The sequence below is a fragment of the Hydractinia symbiolongicarpus genome, chromosome 2 (genome assembly GCF_029227915.1).
Source record: "Hydractinia symbiolongicarpus strain clone_291-10 chromosome 2, HSymV2.1, whole genome shotgun sequence".
NCBI classification, from domain to species: Eukaryota; Metazoa; Cnidaria; class Hydrozoa; order Anthoathecata; family Hydractiniidae; genus Hydractinia; species Hydractinia symbiolongicarpus.
Genome location: NC_079876.1, coordinates 6,152,359 through 6,178,828, shown reverse-complemented (window position 1 = coordinate 6,178,828; position 26,470 = coordinate 6,152,359). Strand labels below are relative to the sequence as shown.

Below are 26,470 nucleotides of genomic sequence, written 5' to 3'. Positions count from 1 at the left end.
CTGTTGTCTTTCACGTCATATATATGTATAACCTTAATTATGTCTCCTTTTAAATAAAGTCTGTGTCACTTATCTAACCAGAATGTTTTGCAACCGAAAGTTATTTTAATAGTTAATATATTTATTTTTAAGAAATAATTATCATATAAAAGCGGAAAGCATGTGTTCTTTTGTTCTCTTTGAGTTTTTAAAACTATATCCAAGATGTCTTATTCAATACAGAAACTTTTTTTTCGTAGCAAATAATCTTATAAATATAAATTTAAAAGTAGGTTGCTTAAAAATTGAATGGAAAAAACTTGAACGAAAATTAAAGATTATATTGTTTTTTACCTTAGAAACTAAAAAAATTACAAACAATCAATCACTGTCAATGATATGTTCAGGAAACCATTTAAAGTTCGATCAAACACCACAATACGAGGATCAGAAAGGTAATGTTTCTCTTTTTATGTTTTGTACCTATTAAATATAACTAGAATTCCTTTAAGTTATTTAAAAGACTAAAAACGTACAGCATTAGTTGTACTTATCATAGTTTGACAAAAATTATCAAATCAAACGTAACAAACTTTTGTTTTAGACGCAAACTTCGAGAAAATGTTGCTAAAGCATTTCCACATTTGTCATCCAATGAACTCTCAGAACTCGTTCCAAGTAAAGATGAAATGACAGTTATGAAGATCTATACGTACACAGAAAAAAATATTACGTGTTATTGTTTACAAAAAAATCCAATATTTTTCGAAACTGAAGGATTTCTATTACCGACAGGTGAAGCATGACTTCTTTTTTTCTTTTTAAAATAAACATTTTAAATAATTTGCATTGACTCAAATATGTTAACAAAGCAGGTAGGCGATAGAATAGCTCTACACACTGAATGTAGTTAACAAATTTTTTTTTAGTGTACATCTTAAAAAATTAACAAGTGTGCTAAAACTCACTAAGAAAGAACTAAGCATATTTTTCCATTTTATGTTTTAGTATATTTGTTGTGGGAGCATCGAAACTGTTTAAAGCTTTCACTCAAAACATTCCCGCATGTGTTTTCAAAGTTGTCTGGAGGAGCTGGTAAGGTGTCATATGTCAGCATATCATTTTCATTTTTATTATTTAAATTTCAACAGATGAAATTAGAAAACTTTTACGCTAATAAAACAGGCCTTGCTGTTTGTTTTTTCAGAGTTGCATTCTATTAAAATACCAGTAAAAATTAAAACTTCATTAATCTTTTATTGCTTTAGATTTAATGTTTCCTGGCGTCATCTTTTCCAAAGCTGAGATCCCAAATTTTAATTGTAATTCTGTTTGCTTCATAACTTTACAAGGAAACAGGTTTGTTTTTTTGTAATTTCATTATATGTAACTGAAAAAAAATTTGGCTTCTGTTTCGGACGAAAAAAACGATTTTTAATTTTGCTACTGATATTCTGAAATATTTTGGATATATATGTTAAAAAGAGATGACAAGTTAAAAATGAAGTTGATTTCTAAAAAATCATGCATGTATTTTATGTTGCTATTTTAGGTTTTTATCTATAGCTAATTTATCCAAAACAAAAAAAACCAACTTTTTTAAATGCAAGCGGTTTACAACTGTAGTATAAGTATCAGTTAATTTTTCTCCTAATTACTAAGGTCATAAAATGAAAAAGCATTTAAAACCGAGTACTTCAAGGTAACAAAAAAAGGTTTGCATTTTTTTCTTTCTTTAAAAATTTTACAGATGTTCAAACTCTTTCCTTCTTCAACAATTAAGTTTCTTGTTACCGGATTCAGTTATATTATCTTTTATGTTTCACTTTGTCTAATCCACTTTTTTCCTAATAATAAAATAAGTTACTTCTTTGAATAAATGCCCTGCCCTTTAAATAAAAGCCCTTCTTGATTAACTTCTTTCCTATGTAAGTCGCCCTTCTTGCAGAAAGACACAAAGTCCAAAATTGTCTTAAAAGTTAAATTAAGCCTCAGTGTTATTAATTAATGCATTACCATATGTTTAATTAATTCTTATTTTTATATTTCTATGGTATTATTTCTTTGTGCAAAAACTCTTTAACCTGCTTTTAGAATGTTCATAATTTTGGTGGTTTTGTATTCTCTAGTTCTGCTGTTGCAGTAGGAGTCACCACATGTTCCAGTCAGGATATACTCAATGATGGTCCACAAGGAAAGAGAGTAACTATTTACCATTGTTTGAACGACCAGTTATGGTAAGTGAAGAATAATAGAAAGGTTAACAAAACCCCTTTTAACACATTATAATAATTAGAACCTGAATATTTTAAATAAAAAAATAAATAAATACTAAACAATGAATAACAGCATTAACAGAATATAGAAATTTATCAAAATCATTTTAAGAGCCATGTTAAACTAGAAATTAAGAAAAGGTTGCGAAGAATTCTCGCAAGTTGCAAACAAAATTTGTTCATCAAAGAACCAGAGGCGGAAATGTTCACGGGGATATGGGCCTTGAAGCTGTTAGCACCCTCCCTCTCCCTGTCATGATGGGACAAAACATAGGATCATTTGACACTCAGTTTTGCAAAACGGCATACTGATTCTCTAGCGTAATTTTTATTTTGCCGAAATACAATTTTGTTATACTAGAATTTAATTTCTATGAGCTATCCACATTCGGGAAAATTGCAAGAACTAATTGAGCAATTTAAAAAACCTGCTCTGGTATATATTTTAGGAATTTCTAGGAAATGTGACAGGCTATGTGCTTTTTTGTAAGAACAACTGTATAAGGACAGGCACCAAATATTTTCCGATGAATAGGAACAAAACTGTGTTTACAACTAACAACCTGAGTCTGAATTTTTTAAAAAATAAGAAAAAACCAAAATCTGAATTTTCTTGCACTTCTTTTTAAACTACCGTAAAGTTTCATAAGTGAGAACAAAGTAGGACTTAATTCGGAAGTTGTGTAGCCAGTAAAACAACGCAAGAACAAATCAGACGAAAACAGGTGCAGAAAATAATAAATCAAAATCTATCTCTTGGAAATTTTAATTGTGTGAATTTTAAACATTTCCGAAAGCATTCTAACAATACAAAACATTTGAAATTAACTTCCATTTTTTGTATATAAAAATGTGATTTTGAATCCAATCTTTTAAATCTAAAAAAACGTGTTTTTATAATAAGGAACATGATCATAAGAAATATATATATATATATTGCCATTATATAAATGTTACAGGTTTTAATTTCTTAAAATATTTACAAATATGGCTGGAGCAAAAAGATGGAACAATTTGCCTTATCACCAATCCCCATCAAGAACTTTTAACTGTGACTTAATAAAAAACAAATTAATAAATCGACTGGTTTTGGCTGAAAAGTATTTTAAGGTTTACAATCCAATGTTCCTCTGACAAAGTTTTCTTTCGTTTTCACAATTCCTTTTAGAGGAGAAAAATTTGTCCTTTAGTTTATTTACTGAGTAGTATGGGCGGCAAGTGCCATTCTTCTTATAAATTTATTAATAAGTATAGTATGTTGTTTTGGATTGGTTGACTTAAATTTATTTCCACGATGCAATAAAAAAAGAAGCAGCTTGAGTTTTAGGAAATATTTAAAAATTGTATAATAAAGTTTAAAAAAAAAAGTTTAGTTAATCATTATGAATTGAATTTTCTTCTTCTGACTGTAGCTAGAGGTAGCTATCTAGCTAGCTAGCTAATGATTCGATTAAAGGATGACAGCAAAAATAATTTTTCATGATGGCCACAGGCACTAAAAAGTAATTTAGTTAGCTAGCTACATCAAACCAGGGAAAAAATGTAAAAATAACTTTCAAATCATCCATACTTTCGCAGCTCACTTTTCTTCTGCTGCAAAGAACTTTTATTACAGCTGTTCGGCCCAAACTTATTTGTTCTAGTAGACAAAAAAATAACCTACCCTTTTGTGAAAAAAAAACGCTGATTTTATATGATTTTTTTTCTATCGAAATTTCGAGGATCTCAATAATTTTCTTGGTATACTTCGCGTAGCAAACAAGCTCCACAATTTCGCTTCGCACAAGCTGAAAGTTGAAAAGTTGTAAAAGCAGTGGAGGAGAGCTCCCGCTTGCATATCAACAACAATAATATATTCAAAAAAGAAATCTCTTTCCAAGAGAAGATAGTTTATATTCATTCAAGATAATTTGGCTTGGGGATGATAAAAAAAACTGTTGGAAAAGGCATCACTTGAACAGTATTGTGCAGCAGTTTAACTTTAGAAGAGATTCAAATCAAGTAAAAAACATCTAAACAAAATAAAAAATGTGCCAACAGCACTTTCCACAATGCCTACATTATGAATCAATCTGACCCACAGCTCAGAAAGATTCAAAAAACATACAATGAAAAAAAACAACTAAATCAACACATAAATCAAATCCGTGTGAACAGATGAATGTAATAAATGAATAAGATATAATATTTTAATAAAATTAAATATGAAAGTCCCTGACATTTTGTTTTTAGTGTAAACGCTCTTACACTTGCAACATTTTTGTAGGGCAATTGGAAACAAAACTGATTTACCTGTGATACCTGATGTCAGTGTGGAAGGTCATTCAGTTTCTATGGAAAACCAAACCGAAATACCAGCAGAAATTCCAGATACGATCATTGAACAGGATGCATGTGATGGTATGGTGTTTTTAATTACACAATTTTTTTTGTTTTTGTATTATTTTGCACTAACTCATAAGTAAGTAAGTAACGGGTAGTTTTAATGTCATTTGGGGATTCCTAACGGCTGGCTCTTCCTCTCCTCTGACTGTAACTATGTTACATTACCACCAGAGATACGTCTAGCATTTCTCTAACTTGCTTACCTGCCACACAAGCTGGTTAGTGGTCAGTAGATAGCACCAAATGGACTGAAAATACTGCATTTAAGGTGCACTATACCACTACACCATCTCCCCTAAAGGAGCCTGAAATGATTTTTTGTCTGTCTTTTATAAACGTGCATTAATTTACATTATTGTAAAGTTCTATTTTGAATTTTTTATTTTTATATTTTTTATTTTGAAATTCTAGATTCTAAAATTCAGTCTTCAGTAGCACTTTGTAATGATGATTATACATGTGACAGTCCTATTGAAGAGCAAAGTGAAAATGTAACGTTAACACCTCAAGGTAAGATTTAGTCATTTATTTATTTATTTATTTATTTATTTATTTATTTATTTATTTATTTATTTGTAGATTCATGTTTAAGGTAATAGGCTCCCGAAATTGAAAAAATTGTTCTAACTAACTGCTATAGTTTTAGGTATATTTTGGGGCAAATGACTTGAATTTCATTATGACTTAGAGGTACTCCAATAAGTACTTCCTTCTGCTAGCAAAATTTTAGACGATTGACTGGGAACCAAGGAATTATATCTCATAGACATAGTTTTCATTTTCGGGAGCAAGCATATTTATTTCACTACTGCGAACCCCCTGAAATGTGTCTTTTGGCCAGGAACAATGTCTCTTCGGTGTGTCTAAAACACACTAATCCCACCCAATTCCACCTACAAATTCCGATATCTATCTAGAAAAACGCAACTTTTTAGATGCCCGAAAGTCTTTCATAAGTGTAACATATCAGGTACACTTTTCGAACCGAGCCTTAAAACGCGTTTTGTCGCAACACTTGTTATCGATGATGGGAGTCTATACAGCACTTTTATCCGAGTTATTTGATTTGTGCTGTTAGAAAACATCGAGATAAACAAAATTTATTGCCAAAATTTTTCATTTTATACTTTGGGCCTTAAGTAATGACCAAAAACTACAAAAACTTCTGATTTTTAATTTCGGGAGCATAGTTAATTTGTAGTCTTACTAAAAATACGGCTGCCCTAGGACATTTTTTGCAAATTCACTAGTTTGCCCTTGACAATCTCGTCTTTGTTAACAGTCAGAAGTCGCAATCGAATGCATTTAGCCATTAAGAAAGAATTTGAAGAGAAACAAAATTTCAAGGATTTTATTTTCGGGAGCTATTTACTCCACTTTTTTGCCTGTGCTACGTGCATATGATGCCATTGATATGATATTCTCTTTGTTTACAGGTACGGCAGCAAACATCACGTTTTTCTTTGTGCAGGTCATTAATTATAACGAATAATCAATCTGGTTTTTCCCATTTTCGTTACCGTAATCGCTTCCGGGGCATTTTACTTGTCATAAGGCATCTCAGGAAGTGCAACGCCTTTGAAATTTAAAGGGCTCTGAGAACTAGGCTGGTTTCATTTGCAAACGCAGCGAGTACTATCATGTTAAGAAATTCAGCGACGTTAATATGTTGGAGTTTTCTTGTTCTATTCGTTTTCCGGTCTCCAGTTTTTAACAAAGGGCGTCATGAATTGGAAAGGGTGACGTTGCTAGAAATGAAGGTAACAGTCGAACATGTTTATGGTTGCATGCACTAAAAGTCCCGTAAATACCTTAAGTGTATTGCAGTTCACGGGCTACCAATTTTTGCGTACCTTTTAATAACTGTGCGAAAATTCGTTTACGCGCGAAAAGATCAAACTGGAAAGTGAAAAACAAATCCTTTCCTATTAGAAAATCGTACTAACTAAAAATCGTCTTCTTTTTTATCCAGACGGTTTTCCGTGGGTGTGTTTTTAGATTCCATGTAAACCTTGGTAATTAAATCAGTCATTTTGTGTCAGATGTATTTAAAGTTCAGTGAACGGACGCGGTAAAAGAGTTATGTCTTCTGAAGTTGTGATGATGATATGTCTTAGCAAGTACAAACTATACACAACGCAAAAAATTTTTTTACACATTTTCATTTCACGTTAGGAAAGAAATATGTGATTACAACTTGAATTTGTATACTTCTCTTCGGTCCAGTGCGTCCAAATGCTGCTGTTCTAGATACATTTAGTAGGAGCCTTACTCAATTGACTTTTAAATCGCATTAGAGATTTTTTAACTATATTTGTGTGGAGAAACTTTTGCGGAAAAAAAAACTTTCGCAGAAAAAAAGACTTTGGCCGTAATATAACTTTCTTTTCCGCTAATATCTTATGGCCAACATTTTAACATTAGTGAAAGTTTAAAATATGCGAAAATTTTTTCCATGAAAAAAGCTATATACATTTTTTGTTTCCTGTTTTTAGCAATCTCTCCACACATAACTCTAATGCCATGATCGTCTTTTCTTCTTCGATTTTTTTTTAAAAAACGAGTTGTCCCTGCTAGTGTTCTTTTCCGTTTTTTTCTTTGGTGGTTTGTCTAAGGTAAATTATCTTTGTAGTCGCACGAGTTACGACCAAACCCATAATTACTTCGTTTTCAAATTAATATACAGTTAACTCCTGTTTACTCGAACCTCCAAAAGGACTGATGAAAATAGTTCGACTTAACAAATGTTCAAGTTAAACCAAGCTCCCGTTAAGTCGACTTCAGTCTAAAATGAAATTATATTTTTTCAAGAGATGGAGCAGCAGTTGTCGGAAAAAGGTGTAATCTTGGCGATAAAAAGAGGCATGCAAGTTCCTTTTAAAATGAATTTTAAAATGAAAGTTAATAAAAAACTAACAAATTTAAATCTGACATCTTTGATTCCATTTTATCGATTGAAAAGTTCGAGTTATCCGAAAAAATTAACCACGTGGCAGACAAGGAAACGATTAAACGATTCTTCATTTTAAGTTTAAACATCATAATCATCAGTTACTGAGAACAACATTCTATAGTCATGGTTATGCAAAACATAAAGTCAGTTCACAAAAATTTGCTGACTAGAGAGAAGAAACACCTTTGCTCCAGGGTTTTGGGAGCACTGTAGACCACTTACCTTTGAGCCCTTGTTAATAGTTATTTTGTTGCAACAAGCACCTGGAAACTATAATCTTGTACCGGTGCAGAGGTTTTACAAAAAAAAAAGAAAAAAATTTTGAAATTAGGTATATATACTCACTGGATTACTCATGACAAGAACGATTATCAGATTCTTCTTTAGTAATATTTCTTCTTTATAAACACTGGTCAAACCTTTTTCTTTACCTTTCTAAACCAAAGAAATAAACCCAACAAAAACTATAAAACTATAATATACTATAAAAAATATGATTGGGAAAGCTACAACATTTTTTGTAATCGGAGTTCCACACAATACTTTTCCAGACAAATCCTAAATTCCAGACTACTTCATTAGATGTATAATAACGCCTTGACAAGTTGTTTATATTTCTTTCTGAAGCAAACTCCAATTATACATATTTACTTGACCTGATTACTTCTACAACTTGGTTATGATAACGAATAGGACATCAATATGTACAAAAAAAATTTACTACAGGAATGCTTGTAAATTTAATGCAATGTTATTTCTCAATTAAATATTACAATATGCAAAAGTTTGTTATTTTTTTTAAGTCAGGAAACATGGGAATGTTAATGTATACATATATATCAAGCTACAATTCTCAAAAGAGAAAATAAATAATAAACAAGACGTATGATATACGCGAACAACCTCGCAAAAAAAGTTTACAAAAAGCTGATATCAAATCGTGATTTTTGTTACGAAGTTAGACAGAACATATTTTGTTATTCAGATAGGCAATGATATTTGTTACGCACTACGCAGTTGTTTTTTAAAATTGATTTGTGAGGTATTCTTGAACGGAAAATTCCTCGAAAATACTAATGTCACTCCTTGTGCATTGAAAAAGATTTCAACTGTGAAAATTCTTTTTATGGTCAAAACAACTTTTTTTTTTTGCAGATGTATTTTGAAAAATTAGGTGATACCTGATTGGTCTTTTATTTTAAAACACCCCTGCAGCAGACTCATCTCTTTAATTATTTATAAAATATGACGAATAACATGCAAACAGAAAAAAATTGTGAACAAGTTTTGTTTCCCAAGAGAAAAAGTTAAAGAAAACACACAAAATAAATCTATTAGACATATCATTTTAACATTAAAGAAAATTTCAAATTCACAAAGTGCCACGTAAGAATGTTGCAGTGTGAATTGTTTAAATTTTATTCTTATTAAAAAATGTAGAAGAATATAATATTTTTATATAACAATTTACAGTAAAACACCCCCTTTCTTGACAGGCTTACAAAAACAATCGCCTGTGGTATTAAAATCTCTACATGCATTTGTGTCCCTAACTATAAGCTTAACACCCAGTCTTCAAAAAAATTTCAACAACCTGTAACACTTTGTACTTAGCTTAAAGCCTTGTACGTATTTAAATATTCTTTTCTCGTGAAGGTCGCCATAAAGTATTCCTTTACTAAACACCGAAAAGGCATGATAGCTATCAATGCCTATCTAGGAACTAAACTAACCAGCTAAACATCTGTGAGATATGCTATCAATATATGATATGCCAATCATACTTTAAGTTTGTCAGCAAGAGGGGGCCGTGTTTAAATTACTGGGTTAATTAAAGAGAAGAGGGCCAGTAATCTTCCTCCCTTCACCACTAAAACACATTTTCCTGCTGAGGGCTAGCTAAATATGTGTGTAATACGACAACAGTACCGTAAAATAATTCTTACTCAGAAAGAACTAGTCAACCTAGTTAACATGCTTTATCAAGTAAGAGATAAACCTTTTTGAAACCAAATCTTTCTGTCTACAAAGCCATTGCTGCACATGCACAACCAAAACCACCAAAACAAACGTGCGTTTCTTAGAGTCGTGTGAAACCAGCACGAATTTAATTTTTAAATCGGGAGCAACATTTTCAATTTCGGGAGCATGCTCCCGAAAATGAAACTTTATTTTTTAAATTCGGGAGCATTAATTTATCATCGGGAGCAATATTTTCAATTTCGGGAGCATGCTCCCGAAATTAAATATATTTTTTCAATTTTGGGAGCATTTTTGCATTTTCGGGAGCACTGAGATTCAATTTCGGGAGCATGAATATTGTTATTTATTTATTTATTTATTTATTTATTTATTTATTTATTTATTTATTTATTTATTTATTTATTTATTTATTTATTTATTTATTTATTTATTTATTTATTTATTTATTTATTTATTTTTTCATTTATTTATTGCTCCTTTATTTGTTTTTTTAAATAAGAATAAATCCCTCCAAAAGTGACAAATGTCTGCATGGTGGTTTGCAACACATCATTCAGTAAGAGACAGAGTAGGCTGATAACACATGAGTCAGGTGGTTAGAAAGTCAGACAAGAAAGTGGTGAAGGACGTGAAAGTTATATCGGGGGAAGAGTGTGTTTCCCAGCATAGGTTGCTGGTTTGTGATATTATCTTGAAGAATGTTAAAGAAGCCAAGGGAAAGTACAGGCCCCGTTGTAAAGTCTGGAAGCTGAAGGAAGAGATTGTAGCGAGACAATTTAGTGCAAAAGTTCAGCAGTTAGCCCACAATGGTCAATGTGATAGTGACAATGTTGAAAGTACTTGGACTACTTTGAAGAATTGTCTTCTAGAAGCTTTTGATGATACCTGTGGGTGGACAAAAGGACCAGCTAGACATAGACAGATCTGGTGGTGGAATAATGAGGTTGACCAGTGTATAAAGGAAAAGAGGAAACTTTTAAAAGAGTGAAAGTCCGGTGGTAGTAAAAATATTTACTTAGAAGCTAAGCGTCGTGCTGGTACAGCAGTGTATAAAGCAAAATCAGAAGCGAATAGAAACAGATTTGCAGATGTGTTAAGAAGGGAAGACCAGCGCAATGAGGTATTCAAGATAGCAAAGCAAATAAAGAAGACTAATCAAGATGTTGTAGGTGAGAAGTGTATATATAATGATAAAGGTGTTTTGGCTAGCACAGAGGAGGAGAAAATGGTAGCTTGGAAGAATTATTATCAGAGATTGCTTAACACTGAGTTTGATTGGGATGAGGATAATTTGTCTGATGATGATGATGTAGAAGGGCCAGCTATGCAGATCAAGACAGAATGGGTAGTGGAGGCTGCAGGAGTATCATGTATTGTTGCAGAGATGGTAAAAGCATCTGGATATATTGGAGTTGAGCTTATTAAAAGTCTTGCTAATCAGATTATAAAGGATGGTGCTATTCCGAGTGAGTGGCAGTTGAGTGTAATAGTGAATTGTTTCAAGAGCAAGGGTGATGCATTAGAAAGAGGTAACTATAGAGGTTTGAAGTTGGTTGATCAAGTAATGAAAGTTATTGAAAGAGTGATTGATAAGTTACTTAGAGAAAGAATTGATATAGATAACATGCAATTTGGTTTTGTTTCATGGCGTGGCACTACAGATGCAATATTTTTACTCAGACAGCTTCAGAAAAAGTATTTAGGAAAGATTCTCTATTTTGCTTTTGTAGATTTAGAGAAAGCTTTTGATAGAGTGCCACGTAAAATTATATGGTGGGCTATGAGAAAATTAGGTGTGGATGAGTGGCTAGTTATGATGGTAGAGTCTATGTACAGCAATGCTAGAAGTCGTGTCAGGATTAACGATTCACTTAGTGATGAATTTAGTGTAAATGTTGGTGTACATCAGGGTTCTGTACTTAGTCCTTTGTTGTTTGTTCTAGTCTTAGAAGTGCTGTCGATGGAGTTCAGAACAGGTTGTCCATGGGAGTTATTGTATGCAGATGATTTGGTTCTCATAGCAGAATCGATGGAGGAATTGTTGAAAAGTTTGAGAAGTAGAAAAAAGGACTAGAAGAGAAAGGGCTAAGGGTGAACACAGCAAAGTCTAAAGTCATGATTAGTAGCATTGCAGCCAAGTGTGATCTTGTAGTTGGAAAGTGGCCTTGTGGAGTTTGCAGGAAAGGGGTTGGTAATAACTCAATTTTTTGTCAGACTTGCAAGCATTGGGTACATAAGAAAGGCAGTAGTATTGGTGGAAGGTTAAGAGCTGACATTCAGTTTGTATGCAAGCGTTGCAAAGGTGAGATTATAGAGAATGAAGTATTTCCAGCTCTAATGATGTACAACAGTGGCTCGTTAGAGATAGTTGTTCTGTTACTTAGGTGATATGTTGGGCAGTGAAGGGGGTGTTGGAAGAAGGGTTACTTGCAGGATGGGTTCTGCTTGGAAAAAGTTCAGAGAGTTACTTCCTTTGTTGACTTGTCAATTGAGGTAAAAGGTAGGTTGTATGAGGCCTGTGTAAGAAGTGTTATGTTGTATGGTAGTGAGACGTGGGCAGTGAGCCAGGGAGATCTTGACCGTTTAGAAAGGAATGATATGAGAATGGTTAGGTTGATGGTGGATGGGTAACGCCAGTCTGAGAGACAGAAAGAGTTCAGATGAGCTAAGAAGCAGGCTAAGTGTCTGTAGAATTAAAGATGTTATCCAGATAAGAAAATTGGATTGGCTGGGGCACGTGGAAAAAATGGAGGAGGATAATTATGTAAGGAAGTGTAGAGACTTGATTGTTCCTAGGGCAAAGCACAGAGGCAGACCGAGAAAGACTTAGCAGGAGGTTATAAGGACAGACTTTATACAGAGGAAGTTGAGTTTAGATCTAACATAGTCTAGATCAGATTGAAAGAGGGTCATTAATATACCCCGTCTAACCCATGCTAGCATGGAAAACGGACGTTAACCCGAGAATGATGTTAATGTTTCTTTTGTTTAGAAGAGATGGATAATCTAATTGAGAATTGTTTTTGTCAAGCTGTGCTGGATGCAAAGAAAGTGGAGCTACCAATTCTTGTCAGTACGTTTTCAAGTCAGTACCTTCACGCTGCATGGTATGTATAATACTGTAAACAATCTCATGGGGTCTTATTTTTTCTATGTAGTGGTAAGAGCAGTTATTTTCTCATAAAGTCCTCAAAAATGTTTACAGAAGTGTACAATGCTAAAACACTGATCTGGTTGGCTTTTATAAACTTCTTTTTCTCATCAGTGGAATCTTTTCATTTTAGTTTAGATATAAAATTAAAGACTTTAGTGTTTACATATGCATTGTTTCCACTGGTTTTCCTTTTTATGTTATTTTATCAGTCCAGATGGAAAACGAATTGAAGTCAAAAAATCATCATACAAAAAAGTAATTTCTTGTTTCTCTTTTGGTATTTATTATTTCCGTTATGTTATGTTATTAACATGGAATGTTGCTGTATTTTAATTTTTCTTAATCTACTTTGTTAGTTGCCTTTTCAATGCAGATATTGTGATTATTGTTACTGCAACTTAGAGATTTTGAGTTCGTTTTTCTGAAAAGGTACCTTCTTTACTGGATTTGTTTCTCAAAAACGTTTACACCATTTTAGATGTCAAAGTTTTTGTCAGAGATGCAAAGCAGAGGAATGATAAAAGTTCAAGAACTTTCAAAAGGTGTAGAATCTATAACTGCTATCACGCTTGAAAATGAAATGTAATGCTTTACTTTTGTTTACGCTTTATAAACGTTTTTTTATATGTTTTAAGAGTGTGCCAATTTTCCTAACATTTAAGTCAACTGTTACAACAAGCCTACCACATATTGCTGTATAAACTAGTGATCTTCTGTCATGAAGATCACAGTGTAAAAGTTGTTGTGCGCAAAATTATTGGCAACACTTGGCAGCCAGCAAGATGCAAAGTCGCTATAAAAGTGTTTAAAATTTGCTCGTGTCATTCTTTTGCGCATGCACAACAAGATAATCAAGTTCGGGACTAAGCATTCCCAAAATTCGGGAGAAACGGTCGTGCTGACATCAGCATATTTCAAGAAAATGGACTTAAGATAATAACCTAAACATTGACAAATTCAAATTTGAAACTATAATATAGAAAGTCACTTATGGCGGAGAAATTTGGAATTAGTCATTATATTTTGTCCATAATTGTAGTTTGTCCTGTAGGAATATTATTATAATGAGGGTGATAAGATAAAACTGAAGTTGCAAAAGAAATTTTAAAATGTGTGCAGCAAATTAAAATTGCATTGATGAATGAAAAAAAGTTGGGAAAAAGTTTGTATTTTTATAAACGGCTATTTCACTTGATCATATTCATATAAAATATAACTGGAGTTTCGTTTAGGCTTCGCTGTTATAAATCATCAGATTTTGCTCATGTAATGAAAGAAACAAAGGAACTTAAACTGGTAGAGGAGCAAGAAGCAACAAGAAGTAACAAAAGTATAGAAATCAGAGAGTTGTATGGAGTATCTGCGAAAACAAATCCCTTCTTTAAGCTTGTTGGATTGAAGTATGTTATATTTAATGTTGAGTTGCTAAAGCTTGTTTTATATGGGATACCGCTCTGCTTTTTTTGTTTGATCTTGTTTCCTTGAAGTATACATACCTTAGTAACTTCAGAATATAGACTTCATAAAACGAATTTTAAATCCTTTTGTTGACATGTAAGAAAAAATAAATTTTCAGAACAGTCACTATCAAGTATGGCAGCTGATTAATTTTGACTTTAAACAAAATCAAAACCAAGATCAAAGTCAGTATCCATGAAGTGCCACTTTATTTGCTTAAATTGAAAAATTTGATGTGATGTATTTTAACTTATTTTAACCCTGCATTTTATTTGTTCATTTTCTTTCTCCTGATTTGCAGTTGATGACGATGTTGAAAAATGAACATTTGATAAGCATGGCGGAAGGGACAAAAACGAGGTTAAAAATAGACAATCAATTTTTACTCAGTTTGTAGCAAATATTTAATAACAGCTTTTAAAATTTTTAATGTTTTGTCTGTACTTGGCAAAGAAACGTAGTTCAAACCATTGATCCAACTTTAAAAGTAAGTATTAATGAAGGCTGTATTCTATGACAGTTTAGGAAAGATGGATGTTAAATGCTGAAAAAATTGCATTCCATTGCAGCGGCTACTGAAAGTACACCCAGCTCAAAAGTCTGTTTCTGGACTGGTAAAACTGAAAGAAGGATTTGTAGGGGAGTTGGAGTGGGAGGAGGGCAAGCACCATTTTTTTTTTAACCCAATTTTAAAATGGTTACTATGAAAACACAACAACCCCCAACCACTACTTTTCAAATTGATTTGTCGCTTCCGTGTTTAGTAATTGCTAACTCCTTTTAATAGCTTATTTTTTAATGATTAACTTCAATCTTGACTCAGTAAAGGTAATGCATTGTCGTCATCTGAAGTTCGAAAGTTTATTACTGAATATGTGAAAGAGAAGGAACTGATGAACTTGCGAAACAAGAAGAAAGTCAACTTAGACGCATTACTGACCGATGTTTTGTTTGGTAAAAAGGATTATGAAGAATCTCTCACATGGGATCAACTACTCACCAGGTAAGACTGTTGTTATGAATCAGTTATGTGCAAGTATAGCGCAGTATGTGTCGCTATTTTTGTTGTTATCATTAGTAAGTTAGTTAAAATGTAAATAAATTTAATGATTAAGATAAATGCATTATTGTTTCAATAAATCATTATTAATATGAACCTTGTAATCTCAATCGCTGATTCCGCTCATAAGCACAAAAAAACATATGCTTGCGCATAAAATAATAATCGCGAATCACAATTATTGAATAACTAAGATTTTCGTGAGCTGAACAAGGCGACGCAGAACAAGCTGACAACGGCCATTTTGACTTTGAAAGTAATCGTAGTCAGGTTTGTACGTCTGTTTGACCTATTTCTTTTTTAAAAGCTTTTGTAATATTTCTTTTTTGAATGTTTTCACAGGTTAAAATAAATATATTGTCACGTTTTCTAGCCATATATAAAATATTAGGATTTTAGCTACAAACAAGCATTTTGAGGGAGCATTGTAAAGCCAGCTAGTATTAGTTATTGCTAATCAGTTTTATATAAGAGTTTTTTATCCACAACATTATTTATTTTTATGTTGGGGTTGTGGCTAGCTAGCTCTTTACCTATCTGGCTAAAGAGTAAAAGTAACCAAATGCAGTTTGGCTACAACACAATTCTTAATCAATAATTTTTATGCTAAATGCAGTTAGGTAGCTACTCTTCTTTTTACTGTCCTTAAAACTGCCATTGACGCTGGCGTTCAGTTCACTCAACTATATTCCAAGATTTCTTTGTATACATTATATCTTAACTCTGGTTGGAATGTTTTGATTTATCGAAGATAAAATATGTAAAATAATTATTTTTTAGAATGTTGGACAACATGAATATGTGTCATGAAGTTACTCTTCCTGGAAAGAAACCAATCATCAAGTAAGTTGTAGTGGTTTCCTTTAGTTTTTTAATCCAACGTAAACAAAGTAATAAATTATAATATACTTCCGAAAAACAATGTACACACGCCCGCTAGCAACTGATTGAAAAATTGGCGCGTCTTGTCCAGTGTGGTATGTTACTTGAAGCATTTTCTGCAGATCTTCAGGACCAGAATATTTTAAAAGATTTTATGGGAAGCAAGTTAAAGGAAGTGATTTTTTTAAACCTCCATAACCTTTTGTCTTGTGTTATCTCGTAAAATATTCAGGTTCTACCCGCAGCAAGTCTTTAAGCCGCAAGGGTTTTATTGCTACCTGTAACCAAAAATTTTCATGTTTGCCTTTTTGTAAAAATTAATTAGTGAAATTGTTTACCCAGGATAGCCTCTTTAGTTCCTTTTTGCTACTGCTATCAACGAGGGTCCTGCTAATGGGGTCCTCGTGCATTTAAAGCTCCCATTTGAGCTGCGAAAGTCGTGCAAGCACAGCAATCGCTCAACTATACAACCACCTAAGATATCAATCCTATTCTCATGCTGAGTGCTAAGCAGAAAGGATAGATTCACACTTTTATGGTCTCTGGCATGACTCGTCCAGGGTTTGAACCCAAGACCTCCCGTACTGCAAGCAAACGCTCTATCACAAGGATACCAGTATCTACCTCTTTAAGATATTCAGGTTCTACTTAAGACAGGTATTAAAATCTAAGGTTTGTTTGTTTATGGACAAAAACACAAAATTTTAGGCGGGAAAGAAATTCAGTCATAAACTCTTAACTGTTTATAACGGTTTCGAAAATTGAAGTCCTGCGATAATTTCGAAGAGCATTGTGCATTGCCAGAAATAAAGCTTTCCAAAATTTACAAAAAATTAACAAAATTCTAAACCCATATGAATTTTTTTAGATAAGGTATTATAACTTAAATCTTTAATTAATTCGTCTAAGATAAAAGATAAAAGTACCGAATAATCCAGAAATATTGTTGAGATAGGTGTTGTGTTATAAATTATGCACCAATAATTTGTAACTTTTATGCAACGTTTCCTTTATAATAGTAGGCGTATTCTGTCTGTCCGCAAGATAATCGTCGTGTCACGGGTGCACAAATTTTATATATCTGCACGAAATACCAAATACGATATATTTTTACTAACTTTGTTTTGATTTTTGCCCGCGTGTGGTAACCAATCATGACGCCGGATTTTGTAAAAAAAAATTTGGCCTTGACATGCCGACGAAATAACGTAAAAAGCAGAGCCACGAAGGCCATTTTGGGCTACAGTTGGGTGAAGAGTTATTTTTTTAAAATATATTACACTCGAAACACTCAAATGTTTACTCGATTTACGACATCTGCATACCTATACTAAAGCGATTCATCTGGATGCGTGGCACAGTTTGCGGCTCTTATTTAGCGCATTTTGGGCATTTAACGCCGGGTCACACAGTTCCTCAGTTGCTTGTGACGTTTAGACGCGGATTTCCCTGGCAAGTTAACTACACGCAGCTTATGGAAGGTTATTTAAAACTTTGCATGCTTATAATATAATGATTATACTAGCCAGTAGACCAGCCATTTTTCAAAAATTAACTTTTCTACAATTTCAGCTGGAATAAAAAGACTCGTTACAACCTGTACTTATCGTGTCATAGAAAAAAATAATTTTTTTTGTTATTTTACGGAATAAGTTTCAGTGAAGGTTTAAAAATTAATCATGGCAGCGGGCTGAGCGCATGTAAACTATGTCGTGTATCCGTATATTTTCCAAACTTATAAAGACGGTATAAAATAAGGACAGGCAATCTAGCTACTTACAATATGTCTTCACAGTTTTAAGAGGTACTATTTACAACCTCCATATATTAGTGGAATAACTATCAAATAACAAAATATATAACATGTTAAAAACTGATGTTAAAATTTGAACCATGACTTGCTAAATTACTGTCCTGCAGACAAATTTATATTAACTGGTCATCGATGCTTCATGTTAACAACAAAATATTTTAATAAAATGATATCCAACTGGGCGAAAGTTGGTTAAAACAGATCAATGTTAATTTTTTATCTCTTCTCTGAATTCAAATTTTTATGAATAATCAAAACTATTGTTGCCATACCTACTGGTTTCTTACTGTTGCCATACCAACTAGTTTCTTACTGTTGCCATACCAACGAGTTTCTTACTGTTGCCATACCAACTAGTTTCTTACTCAGTACCAAACTTCATAGTCTAAACATGTCTAACTAGGAGAGGTATAACAACCTTTATCTCTATCTGATTTTCTTATTTTTTTGGGTGCAACATCATTGTCTGTAATTTATGAACGTGTCCATAAAAATATATCCGCATTTGTTATGTTTTTCAAGATTTTCTGATTGTGGCCAATAGACCAAATATGGGTATTATTAATATGGATATTATTCTTAGAATAGTAATTTCACACTCCTTGATATAACTATAACGAACAAACTGACGAACTCTACGACGGTCAACCAGGAGTATCCACACCACAAGCCCATATGACCACCTATGTCAGCTAGCAAATTTCCCCATGTGTAGTACAGCTGGTCTTCGATAACTTTCACTTCAAATGTTTTAAAGTAAACATACAAATCTAAGACGTCGTCTTTTCTTAAATTATGCTCATTATGATCGTTATAGTCACCGTAAGTAAGTTCGACAGGGTAGTTAATCTCCTTACACGGAGCCATACATGTACTGAAGCAAGATTCTTCTTTCAACAGGATACTTACATTAACCATGCATTCGACGTGTTCGTGTGCGCATATCGGGTAAAAAATGGCGTGACGCACGTCCACTGTGCAGTTACATAGCAACTCATACCGACGGTGAAAACAGTTGTCTCGGCACTGCACTTTCGAATGTTTTGTTATTTTCTGTTGCGCTTTTATTGGAGGTTGTATAGATACGTAATCTTCAATGCAACTGTTGTTTTTGAATTTATCCACTCTGATGCGCTTGTATTTTTCAATGCCTGCATAGTGCACTTTACCGGGTTGCAAAGAAACGCCATGGTAAAGGAGGTCCACTTCCTTACCTTGTGGACTGACATGCAAGACAGCTCCAATTGAATCTGCTAACCATGGTAAATATTCATCCCTGTTGATTTTTATAGTCAACTTTAGGGCGTTGTTGGTTCCAACTTGAGCTGGCAGTATTTTTCTCTTTTCTCCTTTTTCATTGATATCACTATTAAACGCAAAGCAATTCCCAAATTTCCAATGCCAGAACTGTCGCCAGTGTTGTTTTGTTTTGCAATTTGTTACTTGAGAGTACACGCATGATTGTATGGTGTCGTTGAAACTGTGACCGTATTGATAGATGGAGGTCCCGTTGTGCGCAATTATCATATTAGTTCCTTGATAAAAGTGAAAAAAGTTTTTTAATTTATTTTTTAATTTATCTTTACCGTTCAACCCTTTGAGTAAGTTCTTTTTCTCTTTAAACGCGTCAGTACGCAGTAGTTCTGGATATTGTTGCTTAGTAATTGCGTTTCTGTTGCACACAGCAACCAGTGGGAAATGTTGAAGTCCTGCATCTTCAATGTAAGTCTTCGTCATGATGGGAACATCTAGGTATTGTATCACCAGTTTCTTCGCTTCGAAGCAAAACATGGCGAAACTTGCTGAAATCACAAGCAGCCAGAATGACTTCACATACCATCTTTTTGTGGATGTAATAAACTGAAATCCATGAGCTGTCGTATTGGAAGCGAAATTGTGGAAGATTTTCTTTAACATTTTCACTTGTATTTCTCTTTTTTTATTCTTCATCTTTCGATTATTTCTCAAGCAGAACAATACGCGTCCAATACACGATCCCTGTTCTGTTTCGAATGCTGTCGAAAGTTGTTTGACATCAGGATTACTTTTGTAGTGGAAACTATGCTTTTCGTACTGTTTTTCTTTTGTTGTATGAATTGAATGTTTTTCTCACCTGTTTGATAAATATTTTTTCTCTTTTTAATTATTGGTATTGCATACTAAAAAATCTTAATGCATTAGAGCCCAATGGAAAACAGAATTCCAAACAAAATGTTTTGTTTGTTTTTTTGCGAAAAAAAATTAATAGACACAGTTGATATTTTTATCTGATTTTATTTGTTTATTTTTACATATATTTCTTCTTTGTTATTTATATTCTTTCTCGACAAAAGAAGCACTTAAATTAAAGCAACCTAATTTCCAAGCTCTTGTTTTCTTTTCTTTCTCTTGTTTCTTTCTCTCTCTTGTCTCTCACCAACAAGCGTTGCTTTTTCAAACAAAACGGTGGGTCTGTTTTTAAAAAATTCAACCTTTTAGTCAACTTTTATGCTATTAGACCACGTATTTCGAAAAATAGAATCCTAAAAATGCTAAGCGTTTCATGAAAGATCAACTAGTTCACTTGTTATTCACACAACTCTGGATCTACCCAATCAATTCAATCTGTCGGACGTAGGTTTTATCGTTGAGAATTTTCAATATAATGAGCTATATTTTCGGAGAAGGCATGATACTGCTTTTAATGTAACATCTTGAAACGCTATATTGCCAAGAAAGTGATTCTATACCGGTACACACTAACCTAACGAGGGCGGATCAAACTTACTTTTTATGTTTTTGTAACATATGGTTTTCCTTTTTGGATAGCTTGAGAAATTCATTGTTTAAGTCTAACGCTAGGGGGGAGTTTACATGGAAGGAGGGCACGACGTTTTCCAGGATGATTTTGATCTGCCCTTTTTTATAGAAAAAAATTGTTGGAATGTTTTCTTTTTTATTTCCATTAAAATATGCAATAAATATCTCTTTTGTTCTGCATGGTGTCTTTATATGAAGAAAAACGTCCTCTCTGAGAAGTTGTCCCGCTTAGCCAGGATGGGGCGAAATTGTATAGGGACAAAAATTTCGATTAAAATACAAAGTGATTTTTAGTAAAATTATTGGTGAGGGTGATATCCCAGCAAACGTCCCGCCCTGGCAATCGATCCTTCTGGTCTCTTATATAAACGTTCCCTAACAGTTTAGTCACCGATAACATCTACCCGGGATTTTTATGAAAGTCAAATATGTTATGTTTCAGCTACTACTATATGACCGTGTAACATGTATACCAATGCTAAAAATAAAGTATGAGAGAAATTAGTAAAAATATTCTGAACGCGTATATTTTGGTGTGACATTTTTCTGCCACCTTTACGGCGGCGTTTTTGTTTTTTTCTGTTTTGACGTAGGTTTCACCAAGTAACAATGTATACTGTAAGACAATTTAAACCCTATAATTTCCAGGCTATAAACAATCAAATTAAGGCGCAAACTGAAATAGAAATATCATCAAGTGATAGTGAAATTATGAAGTGATTTTTCCGGCGATAAGTATAAAACAAAATTTTCTATTTATGGCTGCTTCTTTCACAAAATAGTTTAAAAAAAACAAACAAAAAGTTAGGCAAGACAAACGAGAGAACAATATACTGTTTGATAATTTTATTGTAACGGTTTTGTTTTTTAATGCTCCTCACTAATAAACAACAGAACAACAGACTGTTCAGTATTTTATTTGTTCTTATTGCAACAGTTTCTTTGACAATGTTTCACACTCGTCAGTAGAGTCAACAGCAACAAACCCAACACTTCAACGATTGTCAGAACGGAATAGCCACACCATAAACCAAGTTGGCCACCAATATCCGAAAGAAGATTAGTCAGCGTATAAATCACGTGATCTTCTGTAACTTCCACTTCGAGTGATTTGAAATAAACCTGCACGTCTAACAGATCATCTCGATTTCTTTGCTTCTCGCTACCAACTAAATATCCCGCAGATGTCAACACCACAGAGTAATGCGTGCTATCACACGCGTATCGGCATTTCTTTAGACATGAGATTGATTCGTTTTTCAACATGGCGGATACGTCCCCCATGCAAGATGATTCTCCGTGGCCACATGGGGGATAGTTATTTGTTGCGGGATTGTATGTGGTTGTGCAGTTGCACAATCGTTGATAGTTGCTGACGTAGCATTGTTCTTGACACAAATCTACACTGTGTTTTGTGAGGAGTGGCTGAGCGTCAAGTGAGCTTCGTTTTGTTTTGTAGTGATCAATGCAACTTTTATTGTTAAAACGATCTACCCTTATGCGCTTTTTCTTCTGGATAACCGCATAGTAAATTTGACCGGGCTGGAAGGAAACACCTTCATTGTACAAGGACTCTTTCACGCCATGCGCCCCCACGTACATAATAGCGCTCACTTCATTGGTTATTTGATTAATGTACTGACTTTGATTGACGCCAATGGTTAGAGATAAGGCGTACCCTTTTCCTGCTTTGCTTGTGAATAATTTGACTTTTTTCCCATTTTGGTCAACGCCAGTGTTAAAAGCGAAACAGCTTCCGTACTTCCAATGCCAGAATTGTCTCCAGTGGACGTGTTTTTTACAGTCGTATGTTTGAGCGTATGAACACGACAGTATGGTCTCGTTAAAACTGTTACTATATTGGTAAACCATCGAGCCATTTTGTGTCGCAATCAAACTTGTGGCTTGGTTTAAATGCGTGAACAATTCATGCCGAGCCAATGACGTCACATGAGTTGTGTTGCGTAGTTTAGCAAACACTTGTAACTTCGGTTTGAACGCCGGTGTGTTCAAAAGCTCCGGTAGTTTGTCCTTTTTAATCGAATTCCGATTGCAGATGGCGACAATCGGGAAATCTTGGCCATCTTCATTTTCAAGCCATATTTTTGTTGCTATTGGTCGTTTCAAGCATTGTAAAATTAAAATTCGGATTTGATAGCATAAGTAGGCTAAACAGCCGATGATGAGGAGAGACCAAAAAAACTTGACGAAACACTTCTTCGTTGATGCTATATGTGCAAAACCATGCGCTGTTGTGTTGTCCGCAAACTTTGTAAATATTTCTGAAAAACTTGGAATGTGTTTACGCTCTTCCTTCGACATTTTTTGTAAAAATAGATTTGTTTTAAATGTAAAAGAAATGTATTTGTCGTTAAGAAATTTAAGAAAAAACCATATTGGAAATAATTTGAAATGTTAATAATGCATTTTCGCTACAGGTTGCTATTAAGTTATGTTTCTTTTTTTATAAAATGAATGTACGTGATCATTCTCTTCTATTTATTTGCTTCAGTATTCAGACAACTGTGTTTTGAAATGTACTCCCCGCCCCATTTTGGATCGTTGTGATGACTGAGCAAAAAATTAATTATTTAGCAGTATGTCGCTACTAGTTTTTATAAGAAGTAGAGATTTAAACTTTAATGGGGAGCGTGTTTTGTGACGAAGTGCGTATGCAGTGCGGGTATTCCCCTTTTTTTACATGCTACCATTTCTTGTCAAATAACAGCAAAATTTAAAGTGATGTTTTTTCAACGTGAAAATAAGTTTTTGCTTTTTAGAAATTCCAACGAATTTGTAATTCTTTCAGTCGTTACAACTTGTAAACAGGGTGCCATCTTTTGTTTGCAAAGACAATCTGCTTCGGAATATGAAAAGTTTTAATCAAAAATAATTTTGTTTTTCTTGGTAATAAAGGGGACATTTTTCATTTACAGAAGAGATGCGTAATTTTTTACGCTGCGCATATTTTGTGGAAGTTTAATTTTACAAATATTTAATATATATATATTTAAAAGAGAAGGGATAAAAAAGCAATCTGTCTGTCCACAAATTTATTTTCACGTTTCAATTTCTTCTATTTTAAAATTTAATTCGACAAACTAAATTTAACTATCCGTAATGCAATTATGCAGTGTATATCCAGCCGTAATTATCTTTACAATTATACAGTGTATATATAGCCTTAAAACAATAACGTTATGATGATTTTGTTTAGAAAAGGAAAGATGGAAATGATTGAAGTTTCAGTTGAACAGAGGATGGGAAATAAAAAGGTTACAATAGCGTGTTTATTTACATTTTTATTTTACTCCCTGTTTTTTACTTCTTTTTGCTTTTGTGTAGGTAAACTTATCCAGAAGTGGCTATTGTCTTTTGCTATGATGCGCAATCTTTTCGTAATTGTCTTTTCCCCTTGCTTTTATCTTATTTTTCATGCAAGAATACTTCGTCAGTTGTTTCCATTATTGCAGTGTAAGATGAAAGACTCGTTTACCTGCACACGGCTTGTGTAAATTATTCAGATTAAAACTTCTCTGGAAAGAATATGGAAAATGTTTCAACAGAAATTGCATGAAATCTCTCCTCCATAGGGAATGCATGAAATCTTCCCTCCATAGAGAATGCATGAAATCTCTCCTCCATTGAGAATGCCTGAAGTCTCTCCTCCATTGAGGATGCATCTGTTTTTCACAATGAGTTTCTTATGCTCCTCTACAGAGACTGCTTAAAAGGTTTCTTTTCCGTACTTGCTTAAGTTTAAAGGCAACGGATTTATTTTTTCTTTTCAACTATGGCGAGATCTCCTCCGCAGAAACTGTAAAATCTGTCCTTCACAGAGACTGTAATATCACTCCTTCACAATAATTCTGGTAGTCTCTGCTTCGCAACACAACAAGACATGTGATGGCAACTAAAGTGTATATTTTTCTCAGGTAACTATCGTGAAGAACCTGGAATCATTTGGTGTCGATGTCAAAGCTTTTGCACAAGACTTGCAGCAAGCCGCTGCTTCTAGTACTTCAGGTAAGTCAATGACGTAATTTGCTTTTCATTTATCCTTGTCCTTAAACCTACCAATAGCGTGCTGCTATCCCAGTAGCGATATATCATCGACTGCGTGAGTTTGCGAAACAGGTAGGAAAAGTTGGTATGAAGTAATATTTTTAGCAACTATTGAAATAAAAAAAAGTGAAGTGGTCAACTTGTGAGTTCCTTGGTCATTAAAACAACTGTCGCATCAAGACAACAAAGACTGGGGATGAATAAGTTCACTGAATTTAATTTAATGAAATTGTTTATTTTTTATTTTGTAGTAAATTTATCGCCTGGCAAAAATAGCAACACCCATTTTGTTTTGGTGCAAGGCATTCAAACTAAACATATTAAGAATTTGCTAGGTAAAAGCTTTTGTCCATAGAAATTTGATTTGATGTTGTTTGTAAATTTTACTTGGTAGTTCACATTAGTATATATTGATAAGTAATATTTTGACATTTTTCATGTCGGTGATTATGTTCTGAAATTAACTTGCGTCATTATGACAAGTTTTTACCGTTACTTAAAACTTACAACAGATTGATTAAATAATAAAATATTATTAAATTAAAATAGCGCAAACTGATTGGTTAAATAATAAAATAGTACAAACTGATTGGTTGAAAGTTAGAATGGTACAACTTGATTGATTTCTGTCGATTTGGTAGTCCACATTGGATTATGACTGTTTTAGATCTTTTAAATAGTCATTGAGCGATTATAACAGAATTTTTTTTTATTCTTTAGAAACTTATAAAATCCCGAAAAAGTATTTGAAAGGATTGGATGTAAAAGAAAAAAGAAAGTGATCACAAAACGAGAAAAAAATTATCAAAAACATCAGACACGTTGAATTCGTTTCGTGATGGGATAAATTATGGTGCGTGCAGAAGCGTGGGTGACAGTCATTGGGTGGTTGCTATGAAAAAAAGACGGCAGCCACCGTTGGTTGCTTTGAAAAAGACGGCTGGCACGGTTGGTTTCTATGAAAAAGACGGCAGCCACCGATGGTTGCTATGAAAACAGACGGCAGACATGGGTAGTTGCTAAAAAAGAGAAGACAAGTTAGATATATTCCAAACAATTTATTTCTCAACACGAAATCAACATTTCGGAAATATCGCTGTAGAAACAAAGTTAATCGAAAATACATAAAGTTTGTGATTTTTTTTCTAACAATTTATTTCTTGCAAATATCAAAATTTTTATCCATCCTGAATTTTTGTTATACCTTTGAATGTTCGTGCTTCTTTCTCCTGCTTATAATATTGAAAACGTCAACACTATTTTCACAGATTTTAAATGATTAAATTCAAATGCGCGGAAAACCAGAAAGTTAATGTCGCCATTAAACTTTCGCTAAAAGTTGCTGTCCGGGATAATATAATTTTTCTGATTCATTTATTTATTGATTATTTAATGATTAGAGAAAATGTTGTTGTTTTTCTGTATTTTTTTTATAAAAATCCTGGATTTGCATGGAGGTATAAAACCTACACAATCGAATTATTGGCTCTAGTTTTATTTAATTTTGAACATATGAAACAACTACGTTCAAGTTTTGTGTGCCAGCTCGGTTTAACATTCTTTAATCATACTAGTCATTAGCCGTGGAAAAATCCACGGGTTCGCCCGTCATTTTATACCGCATTGGGCGCGTCTCGCTACTAGCTAAGCTATATTTTTGCGT

The 26,470-nt window shown here is 33.4% G+C and overlaps 2 protein-coding genes across 3 annotated transcripts; one reads left to right on the top strand and one right to left on the bottom strand.

The window, feature by feature from the left end:
• Positions 1-318: 318 nt before the first annotated feature.
• LOC130628815 (eukaryotic translation initiation factor 2D-like) lies at positions 319-25,959 on the top strand. Of its 2 annotated transcripts, none has more exons than XM_057441840.1 (17): positions 319-434; positions 584-774; positions 988-1,074; positions 1,248-1,338; positions 2,109-2,216; positions 4,522-4,655; positions 5,052-5,150; positions 12,572-12,683; positions 12,940-12,985; positions 13,209-13,312; positions 13,963-14,130; positions 15,012-15,191; positions 16,029-16,091; positions 23,960-24,017; positions 24,678-24,768; positions 25,059-25,142; positions 25,528-25,959. In XM_057441840.1, exons 1-17 carry the CDS (start codon positions 379-381, stop codon positions 25,587-25,589), a joined length of 1,734 nt encoding a protein of 577 aa, XP_057297823.1. In that variant the 5' UTR covers positions 319-378; the 3' UTR covers positions 25,590-25,959. The 2 variants fall into 2 exon arrangements, with proteins under 2 accessions (XP_057297823.1, XP_057297814.1); XM_057441831.1 differs by having other exon boundaries at positions 12,569-12,683.
• Positions 21,614-23,120, bottom strand: LOC130628829 (acid-sensing ion channel 1C-like). Its single transcript, XM_057441853.1, has one exon. The coding sequence runs from the start codon at positions 23,062-23,064 to the stop codon at positions 21,658-21,660; it is 1,407 nt and encodes a 468-aa protein (XP_057297836.1). The 5' UTR covers positions 23,065-23,120; the 3' UTR covers positions 21,614-21,657.
• Positions 25,960-26,470: the final 511 nt, after the last annotated feature.

Excerpts from the sequence above, each read along its gene's own strand:
- LOC130628815 (XM_057441831.1), top strand. The coding sequence starts at position 379 with ATGTTCAGGAAACCATTTAAAGTTCGATCAAACACCACAATACGAGGA. Across the intron at positions 12,986-13,208 it reads AAAAATCATCATACAAAAAA|ATGTCAAAGTTTTTGTCAGA; the intron begins GTAATTTCTTGT and ends ACACCATTTTAG. Across the intron at positions 16,092-23,959 it reads GGAAAGAAACCAATCATCAA|AAAAGGAAAGATGGAAATGA; the intron begins GTAAGTTGTAGT and ends GATTTTGTTTAG.
- LOC130628829 (XM_057441853.1), bottom strand. The coding sequence starts at position 23,064 with ATGTCGAAGGAAGAGCGTAAACACATTCCAAGTTTTTCAGAAATATTT.